Source organism: Enhydra lutris, unplaced genomic scaffold (genome assembly GCF_002288905.1).
Source record: "Enhydra lutris kenyoni isolate GAN:26980312 unplaced genomic scaffold, ASM228890v2 scaffoldscaffold93, whole genome shotgun sequence".
NCBI lineage: Eukaryota > Metazoa > Chordata > Mammalia > Carnivora > Mustelidae > Enhydra > Enhydra lutris.
In genome coordinates, this window is record NW_019154177.1 from 1,429,698 (window position 1) to 1,444,966 (window position 15,269).

The 15,269-nt window shown below is 45.0% G+C and overlaps 1 protein-coding gene across 1 annotated transcript in view; it reads left to right on the top strand.

Annotated features, from left to right (window-relative positions):
* The window catches only part of LOC111138601, an 896,555-nt gene that overhangs the window by 148,820 nt on the left and 732,466 nt on the right, over nt 1-15,269 (top strand). Inside the window, exons 29-34 of the mRNA XM_022490616.1 lie at nt 20-820; nt 2,305-2,449; nt 3,584-3,666; nt 4,971-5,094; nt 5,976-6,574; nt 6,647-6,823. Coding sequence (XP_022346324.1) covers nt 20-820; nt 2,305-2,449; nt 3,584-3,666; nt 4,971-5,094; nt 5,976-6,574; nt 6,647-6,823 — 1,929 coding nt within the window. The remainder of the gene's footprint in view (nt 1-19; nt 821-2,304; nt 2,450-3,583; nt 3,667-4,970; nt 5,095-5,975; nt 6,575-6,646; nt 6,824-15,269) is intronic.

Sequence of the window (15,269 nt, forward strand, 5' to 3'; positions counted from 1 at the left end):
GGTCTTACTTCCTCTACAGAGCTCGCCGTGCCTTCTTCCTTCCGGCCCTGAGCGCAGCCATCCTGGCGCGAGCCCGGCAGCTGAAGGGTTAAACTGGGGGCTGCCGCGGAGAGGCGCGTGCTCGCGGGTCCACGCCCCCCGGCTTCCGGGGACCAGCTTCCGGTGCCTGGGCTGCGCGCGCTCCGGCGGCCGGGGCTCCTGCCCGTTCCACTCCGCCGCGGGGAGACTGGCTACCGGGCTCGGGGCGGCAGCGGAGGGGGCGCGGCCAGGGTGTGGCCGCGGGGAAGCAGTGCCCCGTGTGGCCCGCAGTCGTGCTGGCCGGCAGCGACTCCGCACTCGAGGAACTGCCGGGGAAGTAGATCGGCTCGCGGGCGGGAGGCCTGAGATGGCCAGAGAGTCGAAGTCCAGCGCGGCCTTGCACGCCGACGCGGCAGAGGAGCGGCCGGGGCTCCTGACGGGGGTCCTGACGGTGAAGGTGGAGGAGGACGACGTTCCCGCGCCGGCGGTAGAGGCGGGCGCGCCGGGCAGCCCGGCCCCCGGCCCCGAGCGCTCGCGCCGGCGCTTCCGGGGCTTCCGCTACCCCGAGGCCGAGGGGCCCCGCGAGGCGCTGAGCCGGCTGCGGGAGCTCTGCCGACGCTGGCTGCGGCCCGAGACGCACAGCAAGGAGCAGATCGTGGAGCTGCTGGTGCTGGAGCAGTTCCTGACCATCCTGCCCGAGGAGCTGCAGGCCTGGGTGCGGGAGCAGCAGCCGGAGAGCGGGGACGAGGTGGTGGTGCTCCTGGAGTATTTGCAGAGGCATCTGGAGGAGCCAGGGCCGCAGGTAGAGGCGAAGGGCTTAGTGTCTGAGACGAGCCTGTCTCTTCCTGAAGTCTCAACATCGGAGTGAGGGTCGTTTCTGAAAGACCCAGAAGTTCTCAGTCTCTTTTCGTATCATAAACCTCTTTGCCCCTTCGGAGTACTGGTATTTTTAAGAACATGAAGGATTACAGAAGAACTCAGTTATATTGAAACAGTTAACAGAGCATGAAACAAATTAGTGATATATGTGCTTTTTTAAAAATTAATCCACTAAATAGTAAGACCCAGTCAGGCCCAGTAACTGGTAGAGTTTCATAGTGGTGCTGAATGCCTTTGACAGCGAGCGTGTGCTTGGTTTTGCCTACTTAGGCTTATATCACTTTCATTTGTTGCTTCCATTCATAATTGAAGGAATTGCTAAATTTTGCTTAGACACTAGTAAAAATAGAAATATATTTCCTGTTTACATTCATAGAACACTTGGAAGAGAGCCCACGAACCACAAGTTAGGAACTTCTGGGTTCATTTTTATCTGCATCTTCCTGCTTTTTGTGGACCATTTTCCATGTGCATTATCCTGTATTTTTGTGCCTTCCAGGGGACATTGTAACTGGTGACCAGGAGACCAAGTTTTTTTCGTTGTTTTTTTTTTTTTTTTTAAGATTTTATTTATTTGACACAGATCACAAGTAGGCAGGGAGGCAGGCAGAGAGAGGAGGGGAAGCAGTCTTCCTGCTGAGAGGAGAGCCCCATGCTGGGCTCCATCCCAGGACCCTGAGATCATGACCCAAGCTGAAGGTGGTGGCTTAACCCACTGAGCCACCCAGGCGCCCTGAGACCAAGCTTTTGAATTGGCCATAGTGTCCCCAAGCCCTGTAACAGTGAAAACTCATTTCAAGTCTCTTGGTTTCAGGTTGTGCATTTAATATAGAAAATGTGGAAATTCTAAGCTGTATATAAGCTTATGATCATGAAATTGAATTCAAAACTAATTATAAAAGCCCAGAAAGAAACTTGTTTAATGAGGGCATACCATATCCCTGGCCCTGTGTTACGTTATTTCATATGCTGTCATCCTATTTGCTAGTCCTCCAAACCTCGTAAGCTAGAAATTATTATTTTTACTTTTCAGTAAAAAAAAAAAAAAAAAAAAAAAAGTATTCTGAGAACTTAACACTAGTTCCCAAAGAGCACAACGTATGTAACGAGGGAGCACGCGATAGTGGCTAAGAGCGTGGGCCCTGGGGTCCCTCTGCCTGACCCCCCATCCTAGCATCACCACTGATTAGCTGGGTGACCTTGGGCAAGTTGCTTCAACTCTGGGCCTCCATTACCTCAGCACAAAAGCACAGATAATAGTAGTTCCTCGCTCATAGAGCTGTTGCTACCTGCATTCAGTGAATCACGATTCATAAGGTTCTTAGAACTAGTGCCTGGAAAACAGAAAGTACTAGCACAGAGAAAGCATACTAGAAGTTCTGATGAATCAGTAAGTGAAACTTCCAGGTCCTCGGTGGTGACCAGACGCAGCTGCTCTGTTGCAAGATGGCGGTGCTGACACCAGCCCAGAGGCCCTGGAGTACCGAGTTGCAGCCAAAGAAGGCTCTGCTCAAGCGCGAATCTCTGGGATCCCAGGCCTCAGCAGACAGAGGTGAGTGTTGTCTCCTGGGCAGCTTGAATTCGACAGCTTCATTTAAAAGACAGCTCTGTTGACAGGTGCTTTGTATGCTCAACACAGATCTACTTTACTTTGAGACTGAGACGACAGGGAAATTTCACACAATGGTGGGAAGCTTTCCTAACCAAACCTGGACCTAATAAATAAGACTATTAAAATTGGTATTTGGAAAGAGTTGATTTTTTTAATAACGTGACCTCCATTTATTTAACATGAGTTTGTGGAGATGCCCTATGTGGTAGCCAGTGTTCTGGCACCAGGGACAGAGCTGTCAGTAAGACAGATCTCTTGCTCCACTGGAGCTTACATTAAACGGGAAAATGACAAAGAAAGCAATGATATTTTAGTTATTAGTGAGTGAGGAATATAAGGCAAGAAATGTAAAGCCCGCCGTAATATCCCAGACACTGTAGGAATGCTGCAAGTCAGAGTATAAATCTTCTCGACCCTTGGTCTGTACCTTGGACAGGGTGACAAGTACTCCACGGGAAAGCACCATATGTTCCCAGGTGTTCCCCATATGCTGTGCACATGAGGGCGTATTCCCAAGACACACAGCACTGGGACATACCAACCAACGTGCAGTCTTTCTCCACAGAGGTTCTGCCCTAATTTGTTTTCTGCCCCTTGCAAAGTTCAGCTCTTCCAAGAAAACCAGAAGTGACCCTTTACTTCTCTCAGATTTGAGCAAGTTCCATATAAACAGCGTTCATTTTCTTATTTCTAGGTCTAGCCTCATCTCTTAGTTTTTTAAAACCAAAGCAGAAACACCCTAAAAGCTACTAAAGAGTTACTTCACCAAAAATCTTATCCATTCTTTCGACAAAATTCAAGACTAAAGATCATCAAATGGAAAGCTTTGTTTTCTTTTGATGTTGCTTTCCTCTCACAGTTCCTCCCGAGGAGCCTGCCTGCATCTCTGCAGCAGCACACCACGCCTCTCTAGGCTCTAGGCCTGGAGCTGGCAGGACCAGGCACTGGGGAAAGGAGCACATTGTGTATAAATTTTCTGGGGAATTTCCTGGCCCAGTTTTTGAGCCTGGAATCCACAGGCCAGGGAGGCTGGGTGCCAGGGTCCATCTCATCCAGAGCGTCTTTCCTTCTTAGTCCTCCAGGTTCCCGGGCTTGCCCCGGGAGGGCACCGCAGAGGACACGCACTGGTGACTGCCAGGCTGCCCCCACAGCCCCAGGTGAGCCCGAGCCCCCCTGCTGTGCATCCTTTGCCAGTCTCTCCCTCCCGCCCTACATCCTACACCCACCCAAGTCCTAGGTGGGATTTTAAGTTTCTCATGCATGCCAGTGTCGCTTGTCATGGTCTAACTTCCTGGTGCCTGTGGAGGAGGCTTTTCCTATTTTATGACTCTCCTGGGCGCTGTGTGTGCTTCCACACCCTCCCCTCTCTCTCTGGTCAGCCCCTTCCTCAGTGGGATTTTCTTCAATAAGTACAATTCGGCAAATGCAAGCTGAAGCTTTTGTCGTGATGGTACTTTTGCCCTGAATGGGATTTTTTTTTTTTTTTTAGGATTCTATTTGAGAGAGAGAGAGAGTGAGCACGAGAGCGGGGAGGGGCAGAGGGGGAAGCAGACTCCCCGCTGAGCAAGGGGCCTGACACAGGAGGGCTCCATCCCAGACCCTGAGATCATGACCTGAGCCAAAGTTAGAGGCTTAATGGACTGAGCCACCCAGGCGCCCCAAGTTTTTTTTTTTTTTTTCTTTTTTCTTTTTTTAAATGCCATGATAGGGTATAAACACACAGTCTCTGGCTCTCAAGGAACTTAAAAGTTGAGAGGAAGGTGAGGCATGTCCATTTTTCTCAACTAATAGTACAATCTGAGCAAGCTTTACTTAACGTGGATTTTACTTTCTCATCCAGTTCCTCATGTCCTCGAGATTCTGTAGTCGCACTTTCTTCCCTGACTGTCCTCACCTCAGACCTACATTTCTTTTTATTCTTTATTTTATTTTATTATTTTATTCTTTTTAAGATTTTATTTATTTATATGACAGAGAGAGACAGCGAGAGAGGGAACACAGCAGGGGGGTGGGAGAGGGAGCAGCAGACCCCCCGCTGAGCAGGAAGCCCGATGGGGGCTCAATCCCAGGATCGTGGGATCATGTTCTGAGCTGAAGGCAGACGCTTGACGACTGAGCCACCCAGGCGCCCCTCATTTCATTATATTTTAATAATCATTCATGTCAATGAGCCCCCATCACTACCTTGCTGAAAATCACGCCAGAAATCTCGTGAGACGTTTCCGTTGGTTCCAGGCCTTTCACTGGGTTGGCCGTTATTTTGTCTAGACAGTGACAAACACACCCTCACGGGTTCTCTCGTTCTTTACTTCCGTGCTGTTCTGCTGACCGGTGAGGCGGGTATTAGTGGCTGCGCTGGCGTGGTCGGCACAGCCGTTGGAGGGGACACTGAGTCTCCTGTGCCCAGCTGCGGGCGGGACTTTGGGGCAGAGGAACTAGGTGGGACCGTGTGCTGTTTCAGGGCTTGCTGAAGACGGAAGACGTGGCCCTGGCTTCCTCCCTTGCGTGGACACAGCTGGATTCATCTTGGAGGAGCTTCCACGGAGAGGAAAGGCAGGAGAACTGCGGCGGCCTGACTCCCCTGGGTAAGACATGGGTGCTGGTCCCTGCTAGGGTCTCGTGGCTCCCCTTGTCGGTCAGAAGCTGCTGGGCTTCGAGAAGCTGTCTGAGCTGTTTGCGTCCAGAGCCACCGATTCTGAACCCGCTCCTAACCGCAGCGTGACCGGCTCCTTAACCCCCGTGACGCCGCCTCCTTCCTGTTCTGCCAGCATTCTGAGCAGGGGACGTGGCATGCAGCAGACGCAATCCCCAGCCTTGCTCGCAGCAGGTGCGCAGTCAGTGTTGATCCCCCGCCCGCTGCCAGCCTCGACAGGAGACTGAGTCCTCCTCAGGAGACGGGCCACGGGACCGTAGAGCATGAGAGCAAGAAATGACCCGGAAGGGACGGCAGAGGTGACCTAGAGATCAGGACACAGGGCAGCAGCCGGACTCGTCAGAGCTCACGGCTCTGTGGTGTGCAGTGGCAGTGCCAGCTCAGCTCTGTCAGCAGCGAAGCCGGTCCCTGTCTGGGGTCAGAGTGACCGCTCGTATCCCTGGCTGCGGATCAGTTTCTTGGTTCCCGCTTGTCCCGTTTCTTACAGAATGTTTCATTAAGTCCTTACGTTTGCCTGCTTCCTTCCGCCGCCTTCCGCCCAGCTCTCCGAGCATCCAGCCCCAGTCAGGGTCCTGCCTCCGTCCTTAGGACTTGGAGCCTCTGCGTGTGTCCCCGGCACAGTCCTCACCACCTTCCCCACCTCCCAGGGGCGCCCTGCTTCTGACGGCCCCACGCCTGTTCTCCGGTCCCCCCCCAGCATCCGTCGTCCCCTTTTACTCCCCCATCCTCATCCTTGCATGGAATCCTCGTCCCGGCCTCTGGGGAACTCCGCGGCAGGGCATAACTGACCGGTCTGACCGCTCGTTCTTTCAGGTGGTGCCATGCAGGCTGAGATCGCGGACCCGCGCCTAGATGAGCAACATCCAGGACAAGAGACTGGGGAAATGCCGTGCCCTGTGGGTGAAGACACTGCCCAGGTTCCCGCCCACACAGAAGCTGGTGAACAGGAGGGCAGGTTACCAAGAAAGCAGAAAAATGACACAGGAAGTAGGCGGCACTATTGTCATGAATGTGGAAAGAGTTTTGCTCAGAGTTCGGGCCTGACTAAGCACAGAAGAATCCACACTGGAGAGAAACCCTACGAATGTGAAGACTGTGGCAAGACCTTCATCGGGAGCTCTGCCCTCGTCATCCATCAGAGAGTCCACACTGGCGAGAAACCGTATGAGTGTGATGAATGTGGCAAGGTCTTCAGTCACAGCTCAAACCTTATCAAACACCAGAGAACCCACACGGGGGAGAAGCCCTACGAGTGCGAGGACTGCGGGAAGACCTTCAGCCAGAGCTGCAGCCTCCTGGAACATCACAAAATCCACACGGGGGAGAAGCCGTACCAGTGCAGCATGTGCGGCAAAGCTTTTAGGCGGAATTCACACCTCCTGAGACACCAGAGGATCCACGGTGACAGGAACGTACAGGATCCCGAACGTGCAGAGACCTGGGAGAGTCGGGGGAGGGTGGGAGGCCAGTGGGAAAATGTTGAGGCTCCTGTGTCTTACAAATGTCATGAGTGTGAGAGAAGTTTCACCTGCAACAGAAGCCTTATTGAACACCAAAAAATCCACACTGGTGAGAAACCCTATCAGTGCGACACATGTGGAAAAGGCTTTACCCGAACTTCATACCTTGTCCAACATCGGAGAAGCCACGTCGGGAAAAAAGTTCCATCACAGTGACCATGTCGTACACAGCAGTGTTGGTGCTCATTCCTCATTGAACCGAAGCCTTTGCCAGCCCTTCCTGATCACAGACACTGGGCTGGGCTTGACTGACCACTTCCTGTCATCTTGTGGCAGAAAATGCAGAGTCTGGCTGAGATGGATTCTCCTCTACATCCTAGAAGGTGGCTGAGGAACAGCTTGTTTGATAGGAGGCTACGGGAGAGTAGTCTGGAAGGGTAAGACCTGAAACATTTATTCTCACCTACTGGACTGAAATGGGCTTCCAGACTGGCTAAGCACCTCCGGCCAGCACTTTATGACGTCTCCTATGCAGACGGCTCTGATGAGGGCTGCTGCTCTGACCATTTTGCCTATGAAGAATCCTCCATCATTCGGTCAGATCCATGACTTCTTACACTCCCCGCTGTGCCTTGCGTACAGGTGCTTATAAACATTAAATATACCAGTGAGGTGATGTCCATAGCTCTGAAAATCTAATGTGGTCTGGATTTCTGAGGTCTTTCTAACTAAGGCCACTTATGTTTGTGTCGGATTCTCTGAGGTTCTAGATCCTGGGTCAGTTGTGCATTTACTGCCACACACACAGGACTGTCAGAGTTGGGGTCGGGGAATCCGTTTTCTTCTCCAGCTTAGTACTTGTAGACGAATGCCTTAAGCAGCTGATCATTCAGACGCGGTGAGACTGCTCCATCCATGTAACTCCATTTTGTTCACATTAATTTTGCTACTTTTTAGGAGGAAACCTTTCACAGGTAAATAAAAAGTGGATTGATCAAGTCAGATCCAACTGATTATGAATTTTGATATAATTTCTGTGATGTTCAATAGCTTGTTTCTCACCTTTTAGTTATCTTGGGCCTAACAAGTTGCCAAGACACCACCTGTATCCCTCTCTCCCATGATTGAGCCAACTTGAATCGCAGCTTACGTTAGCAAGGCCTAAATTTCCTCCAGGCAAGAGGATTCACACCAGATACTGCTGACAGGCTTCATTCATGTTTTCAGAACTGGTCTGTTCACTGGGTCGGGGTAAGAAGATAGTCAGAGGCAGCCAGTGAGGATGGGAGCCCACGTATGGACAGTAGGAGAAAATGTATCCGTTCAGAATTATACTGGACTTCTACTCTACAATATCCAAAGTATCAACCTGTGAAGCCACAAAAAGACTTGTGATATCTTTTGTTTTCACCCAAATCACCAACTGAATTCTTTAAAGACTGGCGTCTTCTTGATGTCATCAGCTTCCAGCTTTCCAGGCTATGCCAAGAATGGATTCCATTTCTCGTGGATCTCAGGACCATGTTTTGTTTGGTCACCAGCAGGGTGGTCCCTGTGCTCTCAAGTACCCTTTCTAGGTTCCCACTCTGAAGCAGCACAGGCTGACGAGAGACCTGGCAGACTCGGGGGCTTTCCCTCTTCCCACTTTCTTGAAGTCTTATTGTCTTCATTGCCCCTCAGTGCGGTGTAATTTAAAACTTAAGTTTTCCAAACTTTTACCGGCTTTCTCCACCTTTTTAGCCTTCTAAAATGTAATCTTTTTTAGCCTTCTAAAATTTCCTTAATCTTTTGTTACTTCCACAAAGCTAGCAGTTTTCTTTTCTCTATTCCTAAATGTTGGCGAACAGCCTTGATCTTAAACACTGTTCATATTTCTTTGGTATTTTTTTTAATGTCATGGGGAGAAATGTATGTGAAAGCTTTTTATAAACCAGAAACCATTATACACATGTAACTTGCTGGGATTAACGGGACCGCTGTGCTTCCTTCACTTTCTGCTCCTTCCCAGCCTTAGACACTTCTCCGTAGAGGAGGGAATACTGTAGAAAAATACTTCCAGTGCCTGTTATGTCTGATAATGAAAGATAAAGCATATACACACATACATGCTTGGGCTTAGGGTTTTAGTGTGCTGAAGTCGGTAAGACATGCACATAAATTGGCATGCCATGAGAAATGCCTTGGGAATGGTGAGCTGAAGGGTACAGAATCGCAGGAAAAGGGTATTTCTGGCTGTCAGCTGTCAGCACATGGATACGGTTATGTGCGAAAGAGCTGGAATTACAAAGAGTTTGTCAGATTTAGTAACTAAGGCAAATGCGAAATAGGCATAGTAGGGGTCTTCAGTGCCAGAGTAAGGAGTTTAAATTTTACTAAGTACCAGGGAGCCAATGACATGATCAAAGTATTATCTAACAGTATTATGTAATTTCAACTTAAAAAGTTACTTTGTTGGTAGTCTTGGACACCTTGCTTTTGTATAAAACAAACGTATGTTTATGAAGTAAATTATAAAATGGCTTCAAACCTAGTCTATTTAATAGGGCAGCCAAAAAATTATTTCCAGATAAAATTAAATTGAGTAAAATAAGCTGCTTAGTTAAGATATGACCAGTATTTGGGGCACCTGGGTGGCTCAGTTGGTTGAGTGGTTCAGCTCAGGTCATGGTCCCAGGGCCCTGAGATCAAGCCCCGCATCGGGCTCCCAGCTCAGTGGAGAGAGAGCCTGCCTCTCCCTCTCCCTCTGCCTGCTGCTCTGCCTACTTGTGCTCTCTCTGTCAAATAAATAAAATCTTTAAAAAAAATTTTTTTAAAGATATGACCAGTATTTAAAGTAGAATAAAATGCCACTTTTTGTGCTGTTTAAAATTGTTTTTTGAATTTTAATGTTGATTAGTCAGGCATTCTATTTCATTTCTCCAACTGCTGCAGAGCAGAAATCCTCCATTTTATGTTTTCTCCCTTTGCATGACTAAGTAGCTGGTTACAACATTTTTTCCACTTGGGTAGAATGAAGAGTTACTAGGAAAGGAGATTTTGAGGAATAGACCTCCTAGATATATTCTTAATTTTGGTGAAGTAGATAACCCTATGAAACACTTTGTTTTCTCCTTTAGAAAGAAAAAGAGGGGGACAGATTACCCACAGGATTGAGAGGACAACTTATACAAACAAGTGATGGGAAGTTCTAGTTCAAAGTGGCACCATAGGAGACCCTGAACTTGCCTCCTCCCACAGACATACTGAGTCAAGCTACAATGAATGGAACAATCTCTTCTTAAAAAACAAAGGATGGCTGAGTGACAGCTACACACCTAGCAAGCAAGAAGAAAACCACATTGAAGCGTGTAAAAGAGTTGAAACACAATTTCCCAATAAAGCCCACCCCTGGCACAGCTGGGACGGAACTCAAACCTGGAGCTTCTCCCTGCGGAGCAATGTGTTCAAACCCACATCAGGTATACCAACTTTTAAGACACAAACTTGAGAGACAGCTCCCCGAAACATATGCCTGAAAACCAACGGGGACCTGTGTACCAAGACCCACAAGACTGAAGTGATCTGAGAAGCTGCTCTTACAGGGCTCAGAGGCAGCTGATAGCAGTTAGATTGAAGGTGCAGTAGGCTGACCTTCTATTAAAACATTGGCCTGAGGAGCAAATCTAACTGAATATATATGTAGGAGCCTGCTGGAACATTCCAAAGAGGAAATTGGCAGGTATCATCTTTGCAGTCTCTCTTTACCATGCTCCAGAGCACCAGCATATCTCAGAAACGAGCTTTTACGTACCTCTGGTGTTCCATTTTTGTGGCTGTCACCTCGGGGATGCCTCTGGATCATCTGGCTCTGGAGGCCAGGGGAGCTTACATTCCTGGTCTCATGGGACTGTAATATTTGGTGTCACCCCCAAAAGGAGCTCATACCCAGTCTGGTGCCCCAGTTTTTGTGACTGCAAGAGAAGAAAGGAACAGAGAGGAACTGCAAAAACAGCCAGACAACAATTTTGATAAGCAGTTACCTACCAATAATTACCTTAAATGTAAATGGACTTAATTCTCCAATAAAAGAGTGGCTGAATGGATAAAAAGACAAGACCCATCTATATGCTGCCTACAAAAGAGTCGCTATAGATATGAGGACACACAAGACTGAAAGTAAGGGATGGAAAAAGATACTCCATGCAAATGGAAACCAAAAGAAAGCTGGAGTAGCTATACTTTAATCAGATGAAACTGACTTTAAAACAAAGACTAATAAGAGACAAAGAAGGGCATGACATAATGATAAAGGGGTCAATCCAACAAGAAGATATAACATTTGTAAATATTTATGCACCCAACTTAGGAGCACTTAAGTAATATAAAGCAAATATGAAACAAATAAAAGGAGAACTAACCAGAAACCAATATTGCACTATATGTTAACTAACCAAAATTTAAATAAATTTTTAAAAAAGGAATAAAAAGAGAAATAGAGAGCAATACAACAGTAGTAGGGCTGTTGTATTCCATTGATGGATAGATTATCCAGACAGAAAATAAGGAAACATTGGCCTTACATGATATATGAGACCAGATAGACAACAGATATTTATAGAACATTCCAGCCTAAGGTAACAATACACATTCTCCTCAGGAGTACATGGAACATTTCCCAAGATACATCATATGTTATGCTACAAATCAAGTCTTTTTTTTTTTTTAATTAAAATTCAATTAGCCAACGCACAGTATATCTTTAAGTTTTTTTTTTTTTAAAGATTTTATCTATTTGACAGAGATCACAAGTAGGCAGAGAGGCAGGCAGAGAGAGAGGAGGGAAGCCGGCTCCCTGCTGAGCAGAGAGCCTGATGTGGGCCTTGATCCCAACACCCTGGGATCATGACCTGAGCCAAAGGCAGATGGCTTTAACCCACTGAGCCACCCAGGCACCCCCATCTTTAGTTCAATGATTCATTACTTGTGTATAACACCCAGTGCTCATCATATCACGTCACAAAACAAGTCTTAATAAATTCAAAATTACTGAATCATGTGAGTGTCTTCTAACCACACTGGTATGAAATTAATTACACAAAGAAAACTTAAAAATTCACAAATATGTGGAGAATAAATAACATGCTACTGAACAACTAATAGGCCAAAGGAGATATCAAAAAAATACCTTGAGACAAATGAAAATGGGAATGTAATATACCATATGGGATGCGGCAAAAGCAGTTGTAAGAAGTTCATAGTGATAAATGTCTATCTTGCAAAAGAAGAAGTCTCAAACAATCTAACTACACATTAAGAAACTAGAAAAAGAAGAACAAATGAAGGCCAAAGTTAGCAGAAGGAAGAAAATGAGATTATGGCAGAAATAAATGAAATAGAGACTAAAAAGAAAAGATTAATGAAACTAAAAACTGGTTCTTTGAAAAGATAAAATTAACAAACCTCTAGCTAGAATCACCAAGAAAAAAAGAGGACTTGAATAAAAAATCAAAAAGGAAAGAGATGATAGAACTGATACCACAGAAATACCAGAGATCATAAGAGACTACAATGAACAATTATAGGCCAATAGCTTGGACAACCTAGAAGAAATAGGTAAATTCCTAGAAACATACAACCTACCAAGACTGAATCATGATGAAATAGAAAGTCTGAACAAAACAGTTAACTAGGAAGGAGATTTAATCAATAAGCAAAATGTCCAAACAGCAACAAAAAAGTCCCAAGACTAGACAGCTTCACTAAAGAATTCTACCAAATATTCAAAGAATATTGATCTTTTTCAAATTATTATAAAAAAGAGAAGAGGAAGGAATTTCACACTCCTTTTATGAGGCCATCATTACCCTGGTATCAAAATCAGACAAGGATGACACAAGAAAAGAAAATTACAGGCCAATAGTCCTATTGAATATAGAGGCAAAAATCCTCAAAATATTAGCAACACTCAACAATACAGTAAAATAATCATACACATGATCAAGTGGCATTTATTCCAGGGATGCCAGGATGGTTCGACTTCCACAAATCAGTCAATGTGATACACCACATTAACAAAATGAAGGAGAAAGATTGTATATCATCTCAATAGATAAAGAAAAAGCATTTGACAAAATTTAACATCATTTATGATAAAAACTCTCAACAAGGTGGGTATAGAAGGAATATAACATAATGAAGGCCATATATGACAAGCCCACAGCTAACATCAAAAGTGAAAAGGTGAAAACTTTCCCTCTAAGGTCAGGAACAGACAGCTGCCCACTCACCACTTTTATTCCACAAAGTATTGAAAGTCCTAGCCAGAGCAATTAGGCAAGAAAAAGAAATAAGTTACCCAAATTGGAAAGGAAGAAGTGAAACTGTCATATTTGCAGATGACATGATATTATATATAGAAAATGTGGAACGCCTGGGTGGCTCAGTTAGTTAAGCATCTGCCTTTGACTCAGGTCATGATCTCAGGGTCCTGGGACCAAGTTCTGCATTGGGCTCCTCGCTTGGCAGGGAGCCTGCTTCTCCTCCTGCCTGCTGCTCCCCCTGCTTGTGCTCTCTCTCAGACAAATAAATAAATAAAATCTTTTGAAAAGAATATGCTAGACACATACACAGTTTGAGCCACTAAATAAACTCAGTAAATTTATAGGACACAACATCAATACACAAAAATTTGTTGTTCCTATATACTAATAATGAATTATCAGAGAAATTAAGAAAATAATCCCACTTACAATTACACCAAAAATATTTACATGCCCAGAAATAAATTTAACTAAGGAGGTAACAGATCCATATATTGAAAATTATAAGAACATTAATGAAAGAAAAGGAAGACAAATAAATGGAAAGACAGTCAATGTTCATGAACTGGAAGGATTAATATTGTTAAAATCTCCATACTACCTGAAGCAATCTACAGATTCAATGAAATTCCTATTAAAATTCCAAAGATTTGGGAAGCTTTTGCCTTGGATGGGAAATGCAATCATGGATTCAGCATGCCATGGTGGCACATTCGCCCTTTGCTCTTTCCCTCAGGATCAGTGCCTAATGTTTGTCCTTTCAAATACAGGGTTTTTTTCATCTGAAAGAATTCTCCTTATTTAGATAAAAAAATGTAATTCTAATGGCATTTTTCACAGAAATAGAACAAGCAATTTAAAAAATTTGTATGGAACCATAAAAGACCCTGAGTAGCCAAAGCAGTCTTGAAAAAGAACAAAGCTGGAGTTATCATGTTCCCTGATTTCGAACTATATTACACAATTATTGTAATTAAGAGTATGGCATTGGCATAACAACAGGCACATAGATCAATGAAACAATATAGACAGCCCGGAAATAAGCCTACCCATATATGGTCAATTAATTTATGACAAAGGAGCCAAGAACATACAATGGGAAAAGGACAGTCTCTTAGATAAATGGTGTTGGGAAAATTGGACAGTCACATACAAAATAATGAATCTGGACCACTATCTTTTGCCACCTACAAAAGTCAACTCAAAATGGACTAGATTTGAATGTAGGACCTGAAACAAAACTCCTAAAAGAAAACATAGGCAGTAAGCTCTTTGGTGTAGGTCTTGGCAGTGATTTTTTGAATCTGACACCAAAAACAAAAGCCAAAGTAAACAAGTAGATTTGCATCAAACTAAAAAGCTTCTGCACACCAAAGGAAACCATTAACAAAATGAAAAGGCAACCTATGGAATGGGAAGATATATTTGCAAATCACATTATCTGATAAATGTCTAATATCTGAAATACATAAAGAATTCATACTACTCAATAGCAAAACAAAACAAACAAAACGAACAATCCAACTACTAAAAAATGGGCAAAAGATCCAAATAGACATTTTTCCAAAGGAGATTTACAGATGGCCAACAGACACATGAAAAGATGCTCTACATTATTAATCATCAGGGAAATGCAAATCAAAACCATAACAGGATATCCCCTCACACCTGTTAGAATGGATATTATCAAAAAAGACACAAGATATAACAAATGTTGGCAAGGATGTGGAGAAAAGGGAATCCTCGTGCACAGTGTGTGGGAATGTAAATTTGGTGCAGCCACGGAAACAGTATGGAGGTTCCTCAAAAAATTAAAATGGAACTACCCTATGATGCAACAATTCCACTTCTATTTATCAAAACAACCACCACCAACAAAACAAACAACAAACAACAAACAAAAACAAAAACAAAACACTACTCAAAAAGATATATGCACTTCACATTCACTGCAGCATTATTTACGATAGCAAGATAGGGAAACAAGCTAAGTGTTCATGGATGGATAAGAAGGTAAGAAATTATGGTGTAAATATACACACTGGGATACGGTAAGAGCATGGTTTAGAACGGCTCTCTCCCAAGGCCCTTTGCTTAGGAACCTGTCTCTGTAGGTATCACATCCAGCAGTTAGGCATCATTAATCGGTGGCTGATTTCTCTACTGTTTTCAACAATACCTTATGCCATACAATATTCAAGTATGATACAATTAAATTTAAATCCCTCTGCAAGGATAGTTTTGGGGGGCAATATGTAGAGGTTTCTTTCTGACCCCAGGAAGACTCTTCTTGTCTTTTTCCCTGGCTCTCCTTGGTAAACTAGCCAGCCCAAGATTTGTTACTCAGC